The sequence below is a fragment of the Notamacropus eugenii genome, chromosome 1 (assembly GCF_028372415.1).
Source record: "Notamacropus eugenii isolate mMacEug1 chromosome 1, mMacEug1.pri_v2, whole genome shotgun sequence".
Lineage (NCBI taxonomy): Eukaryota > Metazoa > Chordata > Mammalia > Diprotodontia > Macropodidae > Notamacropus > Notamacropus eugenii.
In genome coordinates this window covers 296478479-296500287 of record NC_092872.1, presented here as the reverse complement: position 1 = coordinate 296500287, position 21809 = coordinate 296478479, and the positions used below count along the sequence as shown (strand labels likewise).

Below are 21809 nucleotides of genomic sequence, written 5' to 3'. Positions count from 1 at the left end.
AGGGATGGAGTCACAGAAACCTAGGAATTACATGAACTGATACTGAATGAAATGAACAGAATTAGAACAATATCATGTAGGAAACCAATTGTACAAGACTTAATAGAGATGATCAATGAAATGGCCAATGATGATGCCATTAGACTAATAAGGAATCATGTCTTGCACCAAATTGATGGACTACAGGTGCAAAATGAGATACTCATTTTCAGACATGACCAAGTGTGCATCTTTTTTTCATTATACTTTGTACAAAGATAGGACTTCTAGTTTTAGAAGACTTAGAAGGGAAATGTGTGGATTGTGATAGTGACAGTAAAAAAAATGGAAAAGAAATCAAAGAGCATAATGAATCTCTAAAAAACAAACAGAAGAGATCACAAGTTCAGGAGATATAGATAAGTAAAGGTTACACCTATGGTATTACATTTGAAATATATTTTTAAAATTAATGCTGTACCTAGCAGATTCATGGCTTCACATGCAGTACTCTCAGTGCTTGTCTTTGTACATGAAAATGTTTGTATTTGCTAAGTTTATAACAATAAGAAGGAAAGTTGAAAGGGGAAGGGGGAAGCTCTTCATGTCTCGCCTGACTGATAGCTACTGTTTCATACTCAGAAATCGTACCTTGCAACAAGTTAAGGCCCCAAATGAGCTGATGTCTAAATTTTCCAGTACCCTGTATTTTTAGTTTCACTCATCTGGACATTCAGGATTAATCTTCAAATCCCAGGCTCATCCTGGACCTGATTTAAGGTAGATATTTTGGTGTTATTATCTATTACTACATAATCAATTAGCTGATTAACTTGCCTTTCCCTGCCCAAAGTGGGTGATGGAATGGAAAAAAATAAACACCAACTTTTAAGAATCATTTAACCTAAAACAGGTCACCCCTAAAGTTGACAACAAATACTATGTTTCACTGCATAATCCTTGCATCCTGTTTATTCAGTCCAATAATTGATTTATAACTTTTCATCACATAATGGTATAATTATAACATGGTATAATTCCATTCATCAGGTTGCTTAAAAGCTAAACAGCAGCAATGTATTCACCAGTTACATGTGGATATGCATTTCTCTCTCGCATATTCTGAGTCTTAAGTCTAAAATTCTCAGAGACCACACATTGTCAATATTCAATTTTAACATACGTTCATGAGTATTCCGTGATCCTAATCCGGCACCCAAGACAGTTTAGTAATAAATGATTTTTAAGTAACACACAGGCATAATTTTAAAAGGTATATCCCTTTTTATTCCCATTCAATTTTCTCCAGGTCTAACATATCTACCTTTCTAAAAAAAATTTAATTACTATGTTTTCAGTTTTCAACAATCACTTCCTTAAGTTTCAAATTTTCTCCCCTTCCCTCCCTGAGATGGCATGCAATCTTATATGGGTTCTACACATATATTCTTATTAAATACATTTTCACATTAGCCATGTTACATGGAAGAATTAAAACAAATGGGAGAAACTATGAGAAAAACCAAACCAAAACAAAACATAACACAAGACAAAATAGTCTGCTTCATTCTGCATTCTGGTTTCACAGTTCTTTCTCTGGATGTGGAAGGCATTTTTACAGGCACGATTTTAAAAAAAGAAAAGAAAACCTTCACATAATGGCCACACCCACTTTTTTGCAAAAAGTTTGTCATAAAATCTTTGAAGCTTATGTGGTGAAATACGGTACCTCTTTTTTTAGAGTAACAGTATTAATGGCATTTACAGAGCATTAAGGTTGCAAAGCACAAAATTTACCAGGTGATATACCATAAGATGGGCAGTGAAAGCTATCTAGACGATGATTCAAACACAGAGTATCACAATTTACTAGTAAAGGAACAAAGCAAGCAAACAAAAAGCATCCCGAATCCAATATTCTATAAAGTTATTTTATTTGATAAACACATATATACATATAAAACTGATGTGGGGAAGCATATAAAAGATTAATGAAAAAAAATCTACCATACAAAAGTGATGAAAAAAAACCTTTCCTAGAGAACCAGAGCTTCTCATAAAAAAGAGAAATTTGTAACAAAGGATTTTAAATCCTGTAATGATATAAAGTCTTTGCTGCAGAAGTCTGATGTCAACCAGAGAAGGAGAATTTTGTATGTTTCTTTGGTGCTGGGTAAACAACAGCACAACATTCACTGTAGTCTCATTCGTTTCTCAGGGGGGCATTTAGTGCTAGTTGTCTGCTGGACATTTTTGGGAGTCTCTTTTTCCTCTGTTTTTATGGCTTCAGGTACAGGTTCTGGCTCCTTCTTGGTCTGATCCACTAATAACAAAAACACCATGTTGAGAATGAAGTTAAATTTTTTTAAAACTGCTTCTAAAAATACCAATCACAAATAATACAATTCTTTTTTGGGGGGAGGGGGAAGTAATATTTTAAGGTCCATTTAAATTCCTGAAATACTGAGATCCTGCCCTCCTACTTTTCAGCACTTATGATCTAAAGCTAAGTGTGACACAGTTAGGAAAAAAGAATTCTTTGAATGTTCTTCTGAGAACAACTGTTCTTTAAAGACAAAAAGATGTATCATTTTTTTCTCTGACTTCAAGTTCAGTTCTTTCACGCAGATCTTTCAATCAGAGTTCAATGAAAAACAGAACCTTTTCAAAATGCACATACATACATTATATTATTGTGTTGCATATATAAGGCATTATATATAAAATGTATTGTTATATATGTGTATATGCTTATATGTGTGTGTGCACATGCACATACAAATAAAAATCTCATACAAAATATCTGTAATTCACTTTGCAGGTACCAATACTTCTACTATGAAAGAACTGTTTGAAATGTTCAGTGTCACTTTCTTGACAATTTAGCAGGCCTTAGAAGAAACAATAAAATGCAGTAAAAGTCTAAGAGGACAAAGTCAACTAGTTCACTGTTCATATAACCTACAGTCTGCCACTTCTACCATCAAAAAAAATCTATTTAGTGAGGTTACTTTTATCTTAAACAAGCTATTACTTTTATTTCCAATGAATTTAAGATATTCATACCTGGGACTGGCTTTTCTCCAGGCTTTTGCTGCAACAAGAGAAAGAGGCAGCTTATTAATAACAATTCATTTACAATGTACTTTAAGATTTACCCAGAACTTTGTTGTTTTTTTTTTTAAAGGAAAGAATTCAGGCTTTCTTTTGGACCAGGAGGGAAATATTGAACAGGACCACAGAAAGGAAATATATACACATAAACACACACACACGCACACACACATATACATATGCATAATATGTAAATATATGGAGGAAAGAGGGAGGGAGGAAGTGGGGGGAGAAAGAAAGAGAGAGAGAGGGAGAGAGAGAGGGAGGGAGAGAGGGAGAGAGAGGACGGTAGGACCTCTTCTTTTTTCAGGAAGTCTTTTCCAACCCCTCTTAATTATAGTGCCTTCCCTGTGCTAATCGTTTCTTATTTATCCTACATATATATTGTTTGTACGGACTTATTTGTCTGTTGTTTCTCCCACTAAACTATAAGCTCCTTAAGGGCAGCAACTATCTTTTGCCTCTTTTTTTGTATTCCCAGTGCTTAGCACAGTGCCTAACACAGAGTAGGTACTTGATAAACTGACTGACTCTCACAACCATTCTAGGAGATGCAGAATACAAATATTATTATAATAATTTTACAGATAAGTAAAAAAAGCATAACAGAAACTAATCACAGAGCTAGAAAGAGTCAAAGCAGGGATTTGAACACAGGTATCCTGGTCCCAGTCCAGTGCTTTATTATACTATCATTTTTTCTTCATTTTTGCTTTTATAAAGCTCTAAAAAATTATAATAAAATTTAAATAAGCTACAACAGTCTCAATGATATTCATGTATCACTGCTGGAATGCCTCATCCTAAACAGCAAAAATTTCATCTTCCTCTAACACATTTTTCTTCATTAGTACTAAATCTTCCCATCCCTTCACATTTAACAAAAAACCTAAAGATAAATTAGAACAGAATTTTCAAACATCAAATTCACTGCACCAAAAATAATCCCAACCCAACCTGAATATACCTAACAAAGGCCTCATTCTACTGACAACAGTCTTACTCAGTGTAGCAGAGGAAATAAAGTGGAAGGGAATAATGGAGACCATGGTCTTCTCAAGGTATTCCTGATCAGAAATGATGAAGTAGTTGAAAGTCTGCTCCTACCTACAACTACCTGAGGACATCACTCACTTAGTAAATATTTGGTAACATGCTGAATAAATACATGGTGCAAGATGATGAAGACGACACATAGATAAATAAGATGCAGGCCCTGGGTCCAAAGATCTGGTAACTCAGTAGAAGATAAAACAGATAGGTATTTTATAAAATAAAATAAAACTAATTAGGAGATAATATAAACATATGAAGATCATAAAGTGTAGTTTAATAAGATTGATTAGAAATCACTTTGTGTGCATACGTGTGTGTGTGTGTGTGTGTGTGTGTGTGTGTGTGTGTGTGTGTGTGTGTGTGAGAGAGAGACAGAGATTTGGAGGTGGAGCTTGGGGAAAACATCAAGGAAGTAGTGGACCTGGAATAACAGATTAAAGAGTCTGAGTTTTCTTTGGTAAACATAAGGAAGCCACTGAAATTGTTTGGGTTGTGAAATAACTTTACTACACTTGGGCACTGGTGAAAATCAATCTAATAGCTGTGTGAAGGATAGGTTGGGTAAGAGGGACATGGGAGGAGTGAAAGACAAGAGGTCAGTACAATAGTACAATAAAGAATTACTTAGGGCCTGCCCTAAGTGGTGGGAGTAGAAAGGAGGAAAATGTTATGAGACAGTGGAGAGGCTACATGATTTTATAAAATTCAGAAATATTCCCATTGAAATGTCAGCACCAACCCACTTATCTCACACTATTTGCCCCCACATAGTCTAGACTCCAGTCAAATTCAATTATTCCTAGACCCTTGAACATGACTCATGCTTTCCCAAATGTGTTCAGGCAGTTCCTCATCTCTCTTTACCTACCAAATAAAAGTTCCAAGTCTTTAGCTTGGCATTCAAGGCCTGCCATAATTTAATTTCATCTTTTCTTTTCAGACTTACGTCATACTACTTCTCTTCCAGCCAAACTGTACTACTCACTACTCCCTGAACTTGTACTGCCCTCTTGGGTGTCTCGTTTTGGGTTCTATCTCCCTCCCCTCTTTGCCATTCCCTTCTACCTCCAATTCTACCAATGCTTGTGATGTGTCTCCTCTCTCTAGACAGCAAATATTCCCATTCAGGTACTACCTTCTCCTCCCCAGATACAGTAAGCTTTCCCTCAATGGATCTCATAGAACTGCGTACATCATATATGTACTCATTTTCTAAGTAGTTTTGAATAAAGGTAGAAATGGTATCTCATTCATCTTTGTATTCAAAAATCATAGCAGGTACTTAATAAATGTTTCCTGAATTGAACTGTTGGGAAGAAGCTGGAATGGTTCTCAAGTACACCACTCCAAACTGGAGTGGCTCTAGAGGAGAAGCTCTCTATGACTCCCAAAGCTGCAGCAGAAAATGAAGAGCAAGGAGGTTTCTGATAGATATAAAGTATAAAGATGAAGGTGAAGAACAGTTCTGGGCCAACCACATCTTATTATCTCTCATGAAAACCTGTCTGTGCCTTCCAGTCACTGGGCTAGTGAACACATCAAGTCTACATACATCATTCTCAATTCCTCTTCCGCACACACAGATATTAGTTCCATACCTCATCTGTTACCCAATTACACTGTATTTAATCTGTGTATACTTATACAGTACATTTGGTCCACACTGTTAGACTGTAAGGCAGAGACTGTTTTGCTTCTAACTTTGTCTCTTACATGCCTAGCACAATGCTTAGCACAAAGTATATGATTCATAAACGTTTCTAAGTGGACACAGAATTCCTATTAATTCTATTATTCCTCTATAAGGGTCTTTTCTATACTAAATATCCTTCTCCAGGCGTGGGGAACCTGTGGCCTCGAGGTCACATGTGACCCTCTAAGTCCTCAAGTGCAGAGTGAATCCAAACTTCACAGAACAAATCCCCTTAATAAAAGGATTTGTTCTGTAAAACTGAGACTCAGTCAAAAGGCCACACCCAGGAATCTAGAAGGCCACACGTGGTCCGGAGGCCCCAGGTTCCCCACCCCTGAATTCTACAACCCTAATCCTCTCCATTTCAACTCTGTTGCTTTAACAACCCACTCACCATTCCTGTATCACACAATCATCCATTTCCTAATTCCACCTATTTTCCTACAAATAACCTATACCTTCCAAAATTTCCAAATCCATCCTTTCCATAATTCTAAGAGAATATGAAATGCCATTTCCTCTATAAAACTTTCAATCTTCTCATCAACTTAGGATTCCTTTTTGTGGATCCATTATGTATATTGTTTTCGGTTCTTTCCTCTAAATAAATCATGTGAAACAAATATAACATACATTTTTACAAAAGAAATTCACCAACCAGACACAACGGATGCTTAGGTCTTGCAGATTTCATATTTAAAACTATTAGCACAAGTCATACCTGAACAAATTTGGGTGGAAATTTCTGTCGTAGATCTAGGAGTAAAGCATCTACACGCTGCCTCTGAAAAATAGAACTTGGTTCTTCTTTTCTCTTGGCTTTAGGTTTGGCTTTATCTGCAACATAAAAAGTCCAAGATACATTGTCAAAAAGGAAACAGTACCTTGTGTTCATCATTTATCAACTAAATACCATTTTGTGGCTGCTCAATCTAATGCCAAACATAGTTCTAAGCTGTTTTCTTACAATAAAGAGTTTTAATAGCAACAGTATTTACATCAATCTATATGGAAAGCCAGAAATGGATATCAATTATCCATAACACAATTCAAAAGCTTAGTGAAGCAGTTGCTAATGTGCAAAGTAAAGTGTGAAATGCTCTTAGATGATACCTCAGAATCAATACCAACTATAACTTACTGAAAAAGATGGACCTAGATGATGGAACCAAAAAAATTATTTGGGGGGAAGGGAGAGACTGTCAAAGAAAGTTTTTTCCTTCCCTCTGATGTTCATCTTCCCCTCTAAACTTTTCTGTTCCTCTGTCCTGCCCTATCCCCAACCCAAACTCTCCATTTTTTCTTTCTCTCTCTTAGTTGACCATAATATAGAACTGAAATTTTTATTTCTTGAATTTATAACAAAGTTTTATATTCCTTTCTCCTAATTTTGAGAGTGGGTTCATTTTTTAAAAATTTCTACTAACAACAAAGGCACTAATGTTAATTTAGAACCAACTGTCACACAAACAGACATAGACACAGATACAGACATAGACACACCCCCTCACACACACAACATTCCAAGTCCCTTCTGTGGATGGATCCAAAAGTGAAAAATGTCCTTAATATGGTCCTTAATTATACTTTAATTATATCAGGAGCTGTCATTAAATGATATGTATGTGAGGGAACTGAGGTGATTTGGAGAGTATGTGGTTAATTGTGAGAACTGAGTGAACCACATCTGATTCCACCTTGTGACTCAATTCTGGAGGTAGCTCAGTTTCATTTCATTAAATTAATTTCATTCAATTATGAGCCTAGTTCAAATTCTGTCTTGTGAGAAAAGTTTATTCAACTGTGGGAACTAGGAGAAAACCTTATTGGATTATTTAACCTATTGTTCCATGGTTGAGAAACTGGCCCTCTCTTCCTGCTGCTTGGAGAACCTTAATCAATGACTTAGGTGAGGGGTAGGGAAATCTGTGGCCTCAAAGGCAGCTTCCCCATCCCTGACCTAGGTTATGCTGACCAGAAACCCAGTCAAATTCAAAGACTGATGCAAGTTTCTGCACTCTGTCTCAAGCAACACATGTCTTACCTGAAAACTGACCCTAAATTGATCATTCAGTTATTGCTTCCATGTTCCTTTGACTGTTTACAGACACTTGCGGATAATGGGACATCTAAATTCAGGGAATTGTACCTATTTCCTCTCCAATTAAAAATCTAAGATTACCTAATGTTGTATGGTGTCCTTGTAATTAACTGGCCTTATGTGATTGTTTTTAATGTATAAAAATCTGTCCCCTCCTGTACCTGGAGTCCAGCCCTAGGCTGAAGAGGTCTGGTCCCAGTTTGTGGGCAATTCGCATGCATTGCTTAATAAATTGATATCCTCAGAATATCAAACCTTTGTTTTCTCTGTCCTTTCATCTTTCACCCACCACATATTTTCAGGGCTGAAAGAGGAAATGTCAGATAGACCTTCTCTTGGGTAGATCTATTTGTCTCCTGGATTTTATTTTTGTGCTTTTCTCTTGACTCCTCTAGAGCTGACCTCCCACCACTTCGCCTTTTATTCCCAACCTCTGGACCTAATAAGCACAGGCTCAAGTCTCCAAAAGATATCGCTAAGATTTCCTTTTCTAGAGTGAATCAAACCACATTTGAAATGACAGAAACTACTATTCCCATGGATTAAAGTAGTTCTTTCATCTGTTTCAGCTGCAATAATTTTTTTTAACTCTATAAATACTTCTTCATAAGGTGGGAAAAGCATGTTAGAAAGTATCCCTTATACTCCATTAGTCTCCAAGACACAGCATTTGCACCATTTGCATAAATTCTCCTTAAAAAGCCTTGGATGTCCTACCTTGTTCTTCCTGATCTTTGAAGTGCCACCAGTACCCTTTGGAAGGGTGGTAACGACAATATGACATAGCTTCATCAAAAGCTGACTGAATTCCATGCACGGCTGTAAGCTTGCAAAAGAAGAAAATTTTGAGGTTTTCACTGGGTGAAACATTTCAAGAGTAAATAACCAAAATAACCAAAAAAGAATAAAAAAACAAAAATAATGCTTTTCTTGCCAGTACAATATTTTCTGTGGCAAACAAAACTATTTGGCTATGTTTGTAGTATACAAGTTTAGAAATAACTCAGAACAAAGCTATCCTAGCTCAACATAGAGTTCACATTTCAAAAGCAAATATTCCTAGACAAGTTGGTCAGAGAGGAAAAAACCTAATTTAATACTTAAAGAGTGTTCAACTTATCGGTTCCCTTTCCTGAGCACTCATTACAAAAAGACACTTACCACTCTGGAATTTATGACAGATCCTAAGTCAGGCGCCTGATAAATTACTCCAGCAATGATATAATAATCAGCTAATGGGATGACTGAAACAATAAAAAAGCATTTTTGAAATTTCAGTCAGTAAATATGTGGTGTTAGAAATAAAGACAAATGGCTCTATGCTAATTGATGGAGAAGAAAATTTTAGAATAGTAAACAGTTTGTTTGACAGAAATGAAATGGGGGGACTTGCCCAAGTCAATAACATGAATGGAAATTAATAATCAAATGCCCAGATTTTTGACATCCCTTAGAGGAGCTAGAATGTACTTTTTCAAAAAATCTTATTCAATATTTTATTTTTTCCCAATTACATGTAAAAACTATTTAAACATTTTTTTCAAGTTTTGAGTTCCAAATTTTCTCCCTCCCTTTCCTCTTCCCCATCCCCCCACTGAGAAAGCAAGCAATTTGACATTGGTTATACATGTGTACTCATGCAAAATACACGTCTATGTAAGTCACTCTGTGAAAGAAAAAGACAAGAAAAAACAAGAAAAATAAAGAAAAAGTATCACTGATCTGCATTCAGGCTCTCCCAGTTCTTTCTCTGGAGATAGACAGCACCTTTCATCCTAAGTCCTACAGAAGTGTCTTGGATCATTGTATTGCTGAGAATAGCTGAGTGATCCATGGATCATCATACAACACTGCTGTTACTACGTACAATATTCTCCTGATTCTGCTCATTTCCCTTTGCATCATCTCATGTTAGTCTTTCCATGTTTTTCTGAGAGCATCCTGTTTGTCATTCTTAAAGCACAATAGTATTCCACCAAAATCATACACAACAACTTGACTGCTCAATTTCCAAGTCTTTGCCACCACTAAAAGGGTTGCTATCAGTATTTTTTTTTTACACATAGGTCCTTTTCCTTTTTGTTTTTTCTCTCTTTGGGATACAGACCTTACCAGTAGTACTGCTTGGTCAAAGGGTATACATGGTTTGGGCACAGCTGCAAATTACTCTCTGGAATGGTTGAATCAGTGTACAATTTCACCAGTAGTACATAAGTATTTTAATTTTCCCACATCCCCTCCAACATTTGTCACTTTCCTTTTCTGTAATATTAGCCAATCTGACAGGTGTGAGGTAGTTATCTTAGAGTTGCTTTAATTTTCATTTCTCTCATCAATAGTGATTTAGAGCATTTTTTAAATATGACTATAGACAGCTCTGATTACTTTGTCTGAAAACCCCCTGTTCATATCCTTTGGACATTTATCAATTGAGGAATGGCTCTTACAGAATGTACTTTTAAGAGATCATTTTCTGAGAGAGTGGACCAAAGCATACTTGCTACATAAAGAAAAATACAGTGTAAAAATCTTAGTGCAGTTGTAAGACTTTTTTTTAGGGCACTGCATAGCCAAGTGGTGCTCAGTCCTTTCTAGTCCTTTCCCTGCAGCAAACTGTTTCCCTCATTAGCTCTGCTCTCCACTTCCTTTCTATTTCATCATAGCAGCCTTCCCTCCCAGGGAATGACCATGTCCTTATGGCCCATTAGCCATCATGACTATGACTATACTGAGTCATAGCCATCTCCACCTCCTGGACAGCAGCATCTTCCACCCTTCTTCAGCTCCTTTTTACATAGAGTTATTTTCTGTTAAAAATATAAGCTCCTTGAGGGCAGGGACATTCTCATTTGCTTGTATCTGTATCTGCAACATGGAGTATACTTGGTGGCACAAAGTAAGGCTTTAAAAAATGTTATAGCTACGATATCTAATATCTGTTAGTCAGGCATAATGATGCATAAGCATATGTAACAAGTATAACACACCAGTAAGTAATATTTGTAAGTTTAATGAAAGCCAAAAAAATGATTTAGGAGTTCCGAGGTTGCCCCTCAACAATTCCAAGCGACTCCTATGCTAAACAAGGACAAATGCAAACTGATAGACAGGCTGTAAGGGACATTAAACTTGAAGCCTGATCCCTCCCAGATGCTAGGGATTCTTCACTGACATTCAAAAAACCACAGCCTTCCCCAACATATCTTTCCAGTCACATCTCTTGCTACTACCCTTTTTACACACACATTTCCAGAAAACAAACTGGGCCTGCCCTCTGCTCCCTCTTCTCAAGCACCTATTCTTCTCTAAGTTCATGTTCATGCAACACGAAATGTCAGGAATAGACTTGTATATCTGGGTCTCCATCTGCTGAAATATTTAAAGCTCAACCTAAGTGCCACCCACTCTGAGGAGCCCTCTATCACATCTTTCCAGGGAGTCATCTGGCCTCTTCTGATTTCGTGAAGCTCCCTGACTGAATCTTCCCTTTACACTAATGTCACTATTCATTTAACAGTTGTTGGTATACAAAATTTCTCACTCTACTGCTCACCTCTATTTGGCCAGATGTTATAACCATTTTTGTGACTCCAACACCTAGTACGGTGTGGGCGTTTGACAAATGGACAGAATTTGTGAGCATGAAAGAGACCTCTGAGATTATCTAGCTCAATACTCTCATTTTACAAGAAATGAGAAGGGAATATGAACTTAATGGGGGATAAGAATTTAGTAATCAAACAGGAAACAATCAAATCATAGAAATATCAAGGTGATCTATCAATTTCTGAGATTTGGGTGAAACTCCATATTTACCAGGCATAAAAATGAAGGAGGTCAATGACAAAAAGGCTCCATATACATCAAAATAAAATGGTACTTTTTGTAAGTAGTAAAGAACTGGAAATAACACAAGTGCCTACTGAATAAGGAACAGCTAAACAAGTTGTGGTACATGATGGTAATGAAATAGTACTGTGATATAAAAAGTTATTATTATGATCAAATTAGAGATTCATGGGAAATGTACATGCAAAGTAAAACCAGAAAAACAACACAGATAATGACTACAAAAATGAAAATGAGAACAAGACAACCAAAACTGAATGCTGTGAAATTATAACAACCAAGCCTGATCCCAAAGGCAAAACGTAAGAAATTACCAGCCTTAAATCTTTGCAGAGAAGTACAGGATTACAAGTGTCGATCAAAAGAGGCCAAACTCCTGAATGCTGCCCAACCCAGTTTATAATTATGAAATGTTTAACAAAATAAATAAAAATACATCACAGATGTATTTAGATAATTTAAGGTTTTCTAAGTCAGTATGTCACCTGCAAAGATAACACCACTGGTATAGACCACTGCATATGATAGTAGACTTGGTTGTTATATCGGTTAGTTTTACTGAACTGTTTTTCACTGCCTCTTTTTTAAGTCTTTGTTATAAGGGATAGTTTTCTGGGAAGGAAATCCTGAAAATGTATATAAAGTAATAACAAAAGATATCAACAAAAATTTACTTTTAAAAAATTACAATGAAATTTAGATATAAAATCTAATTAAGCATATTCAGATTGGCTGGGACATCAAATTTCTATGGTTATGTTAAAAATGAAAGGGCCCACAAGAGCTACCATTAGAACATGGAAAATGACACTTCTAAAACAAATCAACGCTGAAATCATGCTGAAGCATTCCTCTGAGAATTAATACCTTACAGGCAATATTAGAAATTTTTTCTAATATTAGGCAGATATGGTAGTCCTCAATATCACAAGCTAACTATTTAGGTTTATTAGAGCTTTCTCTTAAACTAAGAACACAAAACCTGACATTGATATTAGGTTTTTTTAATCAACTAAACCAATACTCAAAAATAACGTCCTTCACTACAAGAAAGATATATCACACAACATCAACACTATCTGAACTTGTGAGCAAATGCTTTTTTCTTGCACAGTCAACATTTTGCCACTAGAGGGCAACCTCTGCTCTTTCTGAAAAAAGCATATGTATAGAATATAATTTTAGGAAAATAAAAAAAGATTACCGGTAGAACTTCCCAGGAATTTAAAGTGATTACAACTTTTAAAAAAATAACCTAGAAGTTAGAAAATAAGGAACCCATGGATCTGTGAAATGAAAAAATGGTCCGAAGTGTATATAACTTACCTTGTGTAGAGGACTGCCGCTGTTGTTTCCGAATGATAAAAAGGATGGGCTCTTGGGCATGCAAAAGGATATACTCTACTCCAACCATCTGACTGAAAAACAAAACACTGGGAATCAAGAAATCTATAAAAGCTGTTTGAAAATTAACTTTACAAGGTTATCAGTGTATTGCAGAGTACAATAACTTCAATGTTAGAACATTATTTATGAGATATGAAAGGCAACTAACATAAAGGAAGGCATTTCTGTTACTTGGTGGACCCATAGTTAAATCTAGGGTTGGAGTCCTAGCTGATATCTCCTGATGAAGTCATCCTAAAACTTCAAAATGAAAAAATGTTTCTGCTATGGAAATTCATTTTCACCTCATTGAAGTTTATGCAAAAAACAATGTGAATCAAAAAAGCATAGCAAAATGGTGTGCAAAGTTTTAGGCAGGAAAGCAATGCATCAGAGATGCTGTAAGCAGTGAAATATCAACAAATGCAAACTAGGAATCCTATTTTGTTCACCTAGAATTGAAAAGTCTGTCCAAAGACCATAATGAATGTTTGATTATGATGGATTATGTTGAAAATTACTAGTAAGTTGTTCAATTACAAGTAACAATTATTTACCTTATAAAATCAGTTTTTTTAAAAAAATACCAAAATAAATGTACTTTTTGAACAGCTCTCATATTTACCTGGCAAATGAAAGAAACAACACATTATTATGTTACATCTTTTAAGATTTAGGAAAATCTTATGGACCAGTAACAAAATGATAAGCTCCCTGACAGATTTTATTTCTATCTTCAGCTCATGACATACAGTAAACCATTATTAAATGCTTATTGATGGACTAATGGAAGGAGGCATGGTGTAGCAAATAAAGAAAGCCTTCCTGTCAGGTTCTAGGCAAATCATTTTACCTTTCAGTGCCTCAGGCAACTAAGGCTATATGGTGTAGACCTGGAACCAATCTGCATTACATCAATGAAATCACAGGTTTGACTCCCCATCCCAATCCTATCCCACTGCCCAAAAAAGAATTCTAAAAAAGTTTGCTTGTCTCTTTTTCCAATAGGTTGTCTTTTCTCTTAAATGAAATCTTGTCCTGTACATTAAGGACTTGGAAGAACATAGTTAAGACCTCAAATTAGCAAAGATACGATTGGTATAAACTATGTTCATTACACTGTTAAAACGCTCCCCTTTATCAAATTAACCAAACCTGCTGCCTGCCAGATTATAGGCTTTAGAGTTGGACAGGACCTTAGAATCAACTCAATTTACAAATGAGGATGTGAAGTAACTCCCCATTTTAACTGATGGCAACAAATGTGTTTTACAGGCATACCCCACATAATGCAGTTCTCAAAACAACACACTATCCCAATTTCCCAATAGTTAATGCTCCCTTTCCAAATTTCCACCTTTGGTCTAGTGGAGAGTGGTGAGTAGCCAATCAGAAAACAGTTGCTGGGAAGGCCAGGAAGAATTTTTATTATTCATTCCAATGAAAGAAGAGTTTCTGGACAAATAAAGACTTATCTCTATTCCTATTTTAGGATGTAGAGTCCAAATTTTGCCCCTCAGGATTGAACATACAATTTCTAATATTGCTTGCATGGAACTAACTACATCCTACATTATTTTCACGGAATCAAATAGTCATATCAGAAAAAGTACATAGGGAAATATATTGGGAATTCTCTTTCATAGTAATGTATCCACAGCCTAATAAGATGTAAGACTCATATTCGTCCTGACTCTATTTTGTAATTCATGAGCTACAGCTACGGAAAAGCAGATCTGAGTAGTCCTACTAGTTGGCAACAATACTGGGTTCTTACAACTTACTTTAAATGCTCCAGTGTGAGCCTCTGCATTTTGACCACTTCGTTATTACATGTCCGATCATAAAAAGGGTTACTTCGTTCAGAGAAATAATCCAAGACACTACCACTGTTCAATATAGGGATCCAGGAACTGTCAACCCATGAAATTCCCAACAGGTTGTCTGTGGAAGAGAAAGGACAAGAAAAAAAGAAAAATGTTTAACAGCAAATTATACATAACAATCAGGTTTCTTTCTCTCCTCTTCCCATCAAGTCATACTCATCCTCTCAACTCAAAAGAATAGAAAAGTTTAAAAAAAAAAAAAAAAGGATATGGGTTTTTTAAATAAGTTTTTACTGATGTGTTTTCAATCATCATTTTTCCCAAGTAGGCCTCCTCTTCAATGAAGCCATCCCATATTAAAAAAAAAAAGTACAGCATTTTTTAAGGATAGAAAAAAGAGGAAAAAAATTAGTTGGTTAATAAAGTGAAAAGTCCAAAAATACGTGTAATATTTATCACCTGTGGACCTCCCACCTCCCCAAATTACTTGGTTGGAAGCATCCTCTCATAACATTTATTCTGAGTCACACTTGTTCTTCATAATTTTGCCAAACTCACTTTTGATGTGTGTGTGCATATGTTTATTCTTTCCATTGACATTGCTGTGATCATCATGTATGTTTTTTTCTTAGCTCTGATTACCTCACTCCGCATCAATCACAACTCACAGATTTTTTACACTTCTGATGTATTGATCACATTCATCACTTCTTACAGCACAGTAATATTTCATTACATTCATGTATTTGGATATTCCTGAATTGACAGCATATACTTTGTTTCCAAATCTTTAATGTCACAAAGAGTACCACTATAAAAATTTCTGTGTACACTGGAACTTTCTTCTTATCAATAGCTTCCTTGGGGTAGAAGCCCAGTAACATAATCTCTGGGTCAAAGGGTTTGTACAGTTTAGTCATTTTATTTGCATAATTCAATTAATCAATAAACATTTAAGCATTTACTATGTGCCAGGCACTGTGCTAAGAACCTCAGGAGGTACAAAAAGAAGTAAAATACGGTCCCTCCTCTTATGCAGCTTGCTAACTAATGAAGGAGACAACATGCAAACATATACAAAGCAAGCTACATACAGGATGAACAGGAAATAATTAACAGAGGGAAGGCACTAGAATCAAGAGGGGTTGGGGAAGGCTTCCTGTAAAAGGGGGAATTTTAGAAAGAAGCCAGGGAGGTCAAAAGTCAAAGCAGGGAGATTGTTCCAGGAATAATTTCACAAACTGCTTTCTGAAATAATTATACCAATTCACAGATCCACCAAAAAGGCATCAGTGTGCTTATCTTGTCACAACCCCTCCACCAGTGACTACTGCCACTTTTTGTCAAGTCTGGTATTTTGTAAGGATATAAGATGAAATGTCAGAGTTGTTTTTATTTGCACTTCTCTTGTTAGTGATTTGGCACATTCTTTCCTGCAGTTTAAATTTCTTTTGAGAACTGTCTTATTTTCATATCCTTTGATCATTTGTCTACTAAGGAATAGTTACTGGCTTCAATTATATATAGTTTATATAGCTTGGATACCAAACCCTTTTCAAAGACATTCAACAGAAAGGTTTTTTTCCCATTCAACTCCTTCCCTTTTTTATTCTACATGTATTATTAATTTCTAGTTTCATGTAATCAAAGTTATATATTTTATCTTGTCTCTCATTTAGTTAAGAAAATCTCTCCTACCAATAGCTGTGAGGTATATATTCTGCTTCTATTCTAATTGTTATAGTATGATCTTGAATACTGAAGTCACAATAAGAAAATGTGAAAATATCTGACTACTCAATCTTTTATCATCTCAATATGCTGAGGTTTTACCCTATATTAAACTAGAATCTGCTTTCCTACTCTGTACTGTCCTATGACACAAAACCATATTCTCTCTTCTACATGACAGCCTTTCTTTTTACCAAGCTAAACAGCTTCACTTTCTTCAAGGATCTTCTGATCCCTGCATGGCATACTCTGCAGCCTCCCTCCTTTCCCCTCATCCTAATCACCTTCCTCTGGACCCACTCCAGTTTGTCAAGGTCCCTCCTAACATGTGATGCCCATAATTGAACTCAATAAATTAAATGTAGCTTAAATAGAAAAGGTAAAAGCAGAACTATCCCTTCTCTTACTGCAAACACTATTGTCTCTATGTAACCCAAAATGACCTTTTTTGGTTGTCATACCTCACACTGCTGATTTACACAAAAAGCATAATAAGATGCTTTTTAAATCCAGACGTCTCTCTCACCTGAACAATCACCTTGCAATACCATCTCTGTCTTGTACACTTAACATGATTTTTTAAAACCAACTGTAGGACTTTACATTTATCCCTATTAAGTTTCATTAAACAAGATATGGCTCATTTTTTAAATCAATCAAGATTAGCTAATCCTTTCAGCTTCACACCATCTGCAAACTTAATGTCACCTATGCTTTCATATAAGGCACAAATAAGAATGTGGAAAAGAACTGGGTCACACTCATACCCCTGGGGTACTGCACTAGAGTTCTGTCCAATCTGTCTGCAAAGGATGCAAATCAACAGCAACAAACACAATAATCCTTCTACTACCATTCTGTTGTGTTCCTCTAAAAGCTGAAAATTTACCTTAGTCTTAAATTCTTGGACTGACTCTAAGAGCTAAAGCAAATTTCTAGAGCTCTGCTCTAGATGAAAGGAAAAGATGATCATTTCTTATGTTCTCTACATTTGGAGTTTGAATTTGATCTCCTAATTTAGAAAGCAGGCTGATAAGCTTGAAAGTATCTAGAAGAGAATAAATGGGATGATAAAGGGCCTTGAGTCTACATCACATTGAAGGAACTCAGGCTGCTTAGCCTCAAGAAAACTAAAAGTGAACATGATGGCTGTGTACAAATATGTGAAGGGTTGTTAGGAGAAATCAGTCAGTCACGAAGCTCCTGCTATGTGCCAGGAGCTGTGCTAAAGGCTGGGGATACAATGAAACGCAGAAGGCAGCCCCTGCACTACAGGAGCTCACCATCTAACAAAGAAAACAATAAGCAAACACAATATCTTGTGAACAAACAAGATATACTATAAAGGATTAATTGGGGGGAAGACACTGTTATTAAAGGGAATAAGAAGAGGCTTCTTAGCCAAGATGGAGAAAAGCTAGGGGGAACTAGAGACCAGGAAGAAGAGCTCTAGGAAGAAGGTGCCACCAGTGAAATGACAGGAGTTAGGAGATGGAGTTTATTGTTCAAGGAACAGCAGAGACTGGCGGCATTGGACCATGTAGTACATGGGATACAGTAAGGTGAAAGAAGACTGGAAAGTTAGGAGGGGCTAGACTTGTCCTTCAGGAGGATCAATGTGACACTAAATAGAAGTTGGATGGAGTGAAGGCTTGGCGCAGGCAGAACAACCAGTAGGCTACTGCAGTAGTTCAGGCATGAGGGGATGGGGGCTTACACGAGGGTGGTGACAGTGTCAAAGGCAAGAAGGGAGTGTATATGAGAGATATAATGAAGGCAGAAATGGCAGGGTCTGACAAATGACTGAATATGAAATGAGAGAGAGTGAGGAGTTGAATATAATGGCTCTATTGTGAGCCTGGGTAACTGGGAGGACAGCAGATTAGATTTGTTCTACGTGGCCCAAAACAGCAAAACCAAAAGGGCAAATTTAGGTTTGAGGTAAAGAAAAATGAATTAAAAATCAGAGCTGTCCAAAGTTTAACAACAAACAGCTTTGGGAAACTGTCTTCCCTTTCATTAGAAGTATTCAAGCACAGACTGGGTTGACCAACCACTTGTTCAACATGTTATTATAGGTATTTCTTTTGGTTATGGATTGGATTAGATTGCCTCTGAAAGCAACTCTACTTGAGTGGGTGGATACATCATCTTATTATCTCAACATCAATTAAAATTTTTTTGGTAAAAACTGGGCATGGACCCTTCAAACTTGCTTAGGTAAGATCAGAAAAAAATTGTTGACTATAAGAATAATACTATAATTTAATAGACAGCTGACAATTATATAGCATTTTAAGGTTTGCAAAGAGTTTTACACACATTATCTCATTTGAGTTTCACAACAACCCTGGGATGTAGGTAATACAGGTATTTGCATTCTCCTTTATAAGGGAATAAAAATCAAGATACAGAGCCATGTCTACAGTCACAGACGGCTAAGGTTAAAGGCAAGAGTTAAAAGCAGGTCTTCCTGATAGCACATGCAGTGTTCTAACTATTTCACCACCTGGCCTCTCCTAAAATTCTATGATTCTAGACCTAGGCAGGAGTAGAGAAAATGGTGGTAAATTAATATATAGATACAGATCCTAATTTTAACAGATGTCAAGTGTAACAATCATCAAATGAGTTAACCTTGGGGCTGGTTAGCTACCAAGTCACTTAAAGGTCCAAGTCCTGGGTTTGCTCCCCCATTGGGCAAATTAACTTTGCTTATTCCATAAACACAGAATACACTCCTAAATAGCCAACTATCTTGCCAATGCATACGCCCTTGGTAACAAGGAAGGTGAGAATGGAGGGAATAACCCATTGGAAAAATATTTCAAAGCACATACCTCATTTCTGGTGGGTCTGCATTATACATAGTGTGCATAAACAGGTTATAGTACATCACCAACGATACATGGTATAAGAGACGTCATCCAAGATACAGAAGATTGGAAAAGGAAGCGGGCTATTAAAGTAGAAAGAGCAAAGGATAACAGACGGATAACCGGAGGGCTGCATCAGTGCTCGCCTAATTTTAAAATATCCTGAGGAAAGCCTTTAGTACATTGGGTGCCTCTCCTTCCTGTCTCCTTTTATGAGAGAACATGGATAAGGGTCCCAGATGATAAAAGTGAAGGAGGTGAAAAGCACCATAAATATCCGACCTTTAGAGCAGAGTGAGAAAGCACTTGCCGAGGCTGGATCAATACAAGGGGCAGGGGTCGTCATGATTCCAGGAAATGACTAGTACCTCCCTGGCCTAAATACATCCCTTTCTCACCTGCCCCTTTACCAACCATTCTCAAACACCATTTCTTGACCTCTAACAAGCCACCTCGCTCAGCACTACAGCTGTTTGCTCGTTGTCTCCCCCATTAGGACTGTTTTCCGCCTTCCTCTGCACCCCCAGCATTTAGCGCGGAGCCGGGCACGTTTATTTGCTGTTGTTCAGCCGTAACCGACTCTCCGCGACCCCCTTGGAGATTTTCTCGGCAAAGATACTGGCGAGGTTGGCCACGTCCTTCTCCAGCTCATTCTACGGAGGAGGAAACGGAGGCAGCGGGGTGCGGTGACTGAAGCAGGGCCGCGTAGCTAAGGGTGTCCGAGGCTGCATTCGAACTCAGGTCTTCGTGACTCCCGCTGCCCCGCCAGGCACTTACAAATGCCCGCTGGGGGGGCGGGGAGGGACAGGGGAGTGAGTATCCACAGGAGTTTCCCCTCCCGCTCTAGGCCCCCAGAAGCTCCTGACAGCTCCCGAGCCGCTGCGGGAGGCGGGGGTGAGCCCCGCCCTTCCTGTAACCAAAGGGTTCCCTGCGCAATGGAAATGGGAGGAAAGAGGGGAGAGGAGAGGGGTAAAAATGACAAACCCAACTCCAACGACAGAGACGAATAACGCAAGAGAGCCTCGGTTACCTCGAATATCTACCGCCGCCATAGCGCCAGACTCACGGCCACCTCCTCGTACTTCCGGCGCGGAATATCGTTGTTGAGGGCTTTTCTTCTGACGTAATATTCAGCGCCGGAAGAGACCCTGGGCGAAGCGGAGGGGGCGGGGCCAGGCTAGAGAGGAAAGGGAGGCGGGGAAGGGCGGGGGGAAAGGGAGGGGGGAAGGGAGGGGGAAAAGGAGGGAGGAAAGGGAAAGGGAGGGAGGAAAGGGAGGGGAGAAGGGCGGGGAAGGGAGGGAGGAAAGGGAGGGGGGAAGGGAGAGGAGAAAGGGAGGGGGGAAGGGAGAGGAGAAAGGGAGGGGGGAAGGGAGGGGGGAAATGGAAAGGGAGGGGGGAAGGGGGGAAGGGAGGGAGGAAAGGGAAAGGGAGGGAGGAAAGGGAAAGGGAGGGGGAGAAGGGAGGGGGAAAGGGGAAGGGAGGGGGGAAAGGGAGTGAGAGGGAGGTAGAGGAGGTGGAAATGAAAGAGAGGCGGGGAAGAGGGAGGGGAGGGGCTGGCCAGAAAGGAGGGGGAAGGGGAGAGACTTTGCCTCAGGTGGCCCCGCATCCTAGTTAACTTCCCCTCTCTCTGCACCAAAAAGCATTCCCCCATGGGGTGCCCTGTAGCAGGCAGTATTGTAATTATTCACATTTTTGTAGCCCTGGCTTGACAAGGTCCAAGGACAAGTTTTGTCCCCATTTGACAAGGGGAAAAGTGAAGACCCAGAGAATTTAAGTCACTTGGCCGTAAGAGACTGCACAAGACTGCTGAACAAAGGCCAGGCACACTTTTCAGTTTAATCTGCCTTCCTGACATTTTCCTCATCCACTTTCTTCCACTCCTTTTGGACCATAAGCTGACCAAACACAGCAGGAGGTCCTCCTAGACTTGGCTTTGCTTGGCTAAGACATGGAAGTTGTTTTGGAAGCAGGGCAGGGCTGAATGGGAATGGGAAATACCAATTTGGCAGTCTAGAAAACTGCTTCATGTTTTGATGTTTAAATGGATCAGCTGGTCTAGTCAATAAATGTTTAAGTGCCTACTTAATCAAGGCTCCTCAGAAACTTTAGGGATACAAAGAAAGCCAAAAACAAACCCTGCTTTCCAGGGGAGTTAACATGAAAAGGACTATGTAGGTACAAGTTATATATGGAATAAA

At 38.0% G+C, this 21809-nt stretch overlaps 1 protein-coding gene across 1 annotated transcript; it reads right to left on the bottom strand.

Annotated features, from left to right (window-relative positions):
* Positions 1-1896: 1896 nt before the first annotated feature.
* On the bottom strand, positions 1897-20767 carry MED6 (mediator complex subunit 6). Its single transcript, XM_072629245.1, has 8 exons — positions 20642-20767; positions 14963-15122; positions 13119-13210; positions 9105-9187; positions 8661-8769; positions 6564-6679; positions 3046-3073; positions 1897-2302 (listed from the first exon to the last, which is right to left on the bottom strand). Exons 1-8 carry the CDS (start codon positions 20661-20663, stop codon positions 2172-2174), a joined length of 741 nt encoding a protein of 246 aa, XP_072485346.1. The 5' UTR covers positions 20664-20767; the 3' UTR covers positions 1897-2171.
* Between the last annotated feature and the right edge of the window lie 1042 nt (positions 20768-21809).

Coding starts and splice junctions, on each gene's coding strand:
- MED6 (XM_072629245.1), bottom strand. CDS start 20,663: ATGGCGGCGGTAGATATTCGAG. Junction 8,770..9,104: donor CTGTCATAAATTCCAGAGTG/GTAAGTGTCTTT, acceptor TTCTTTTGCAAG/CTTACAGCCGTGCATGGAAT. Junction 2,303..3,045: donor TGGAGAAAAGCCAGTCCCAG/GTATGAATATCT, acceptor TTTTGTTATTAG/TGGATCAGACCAAGAAGGAG.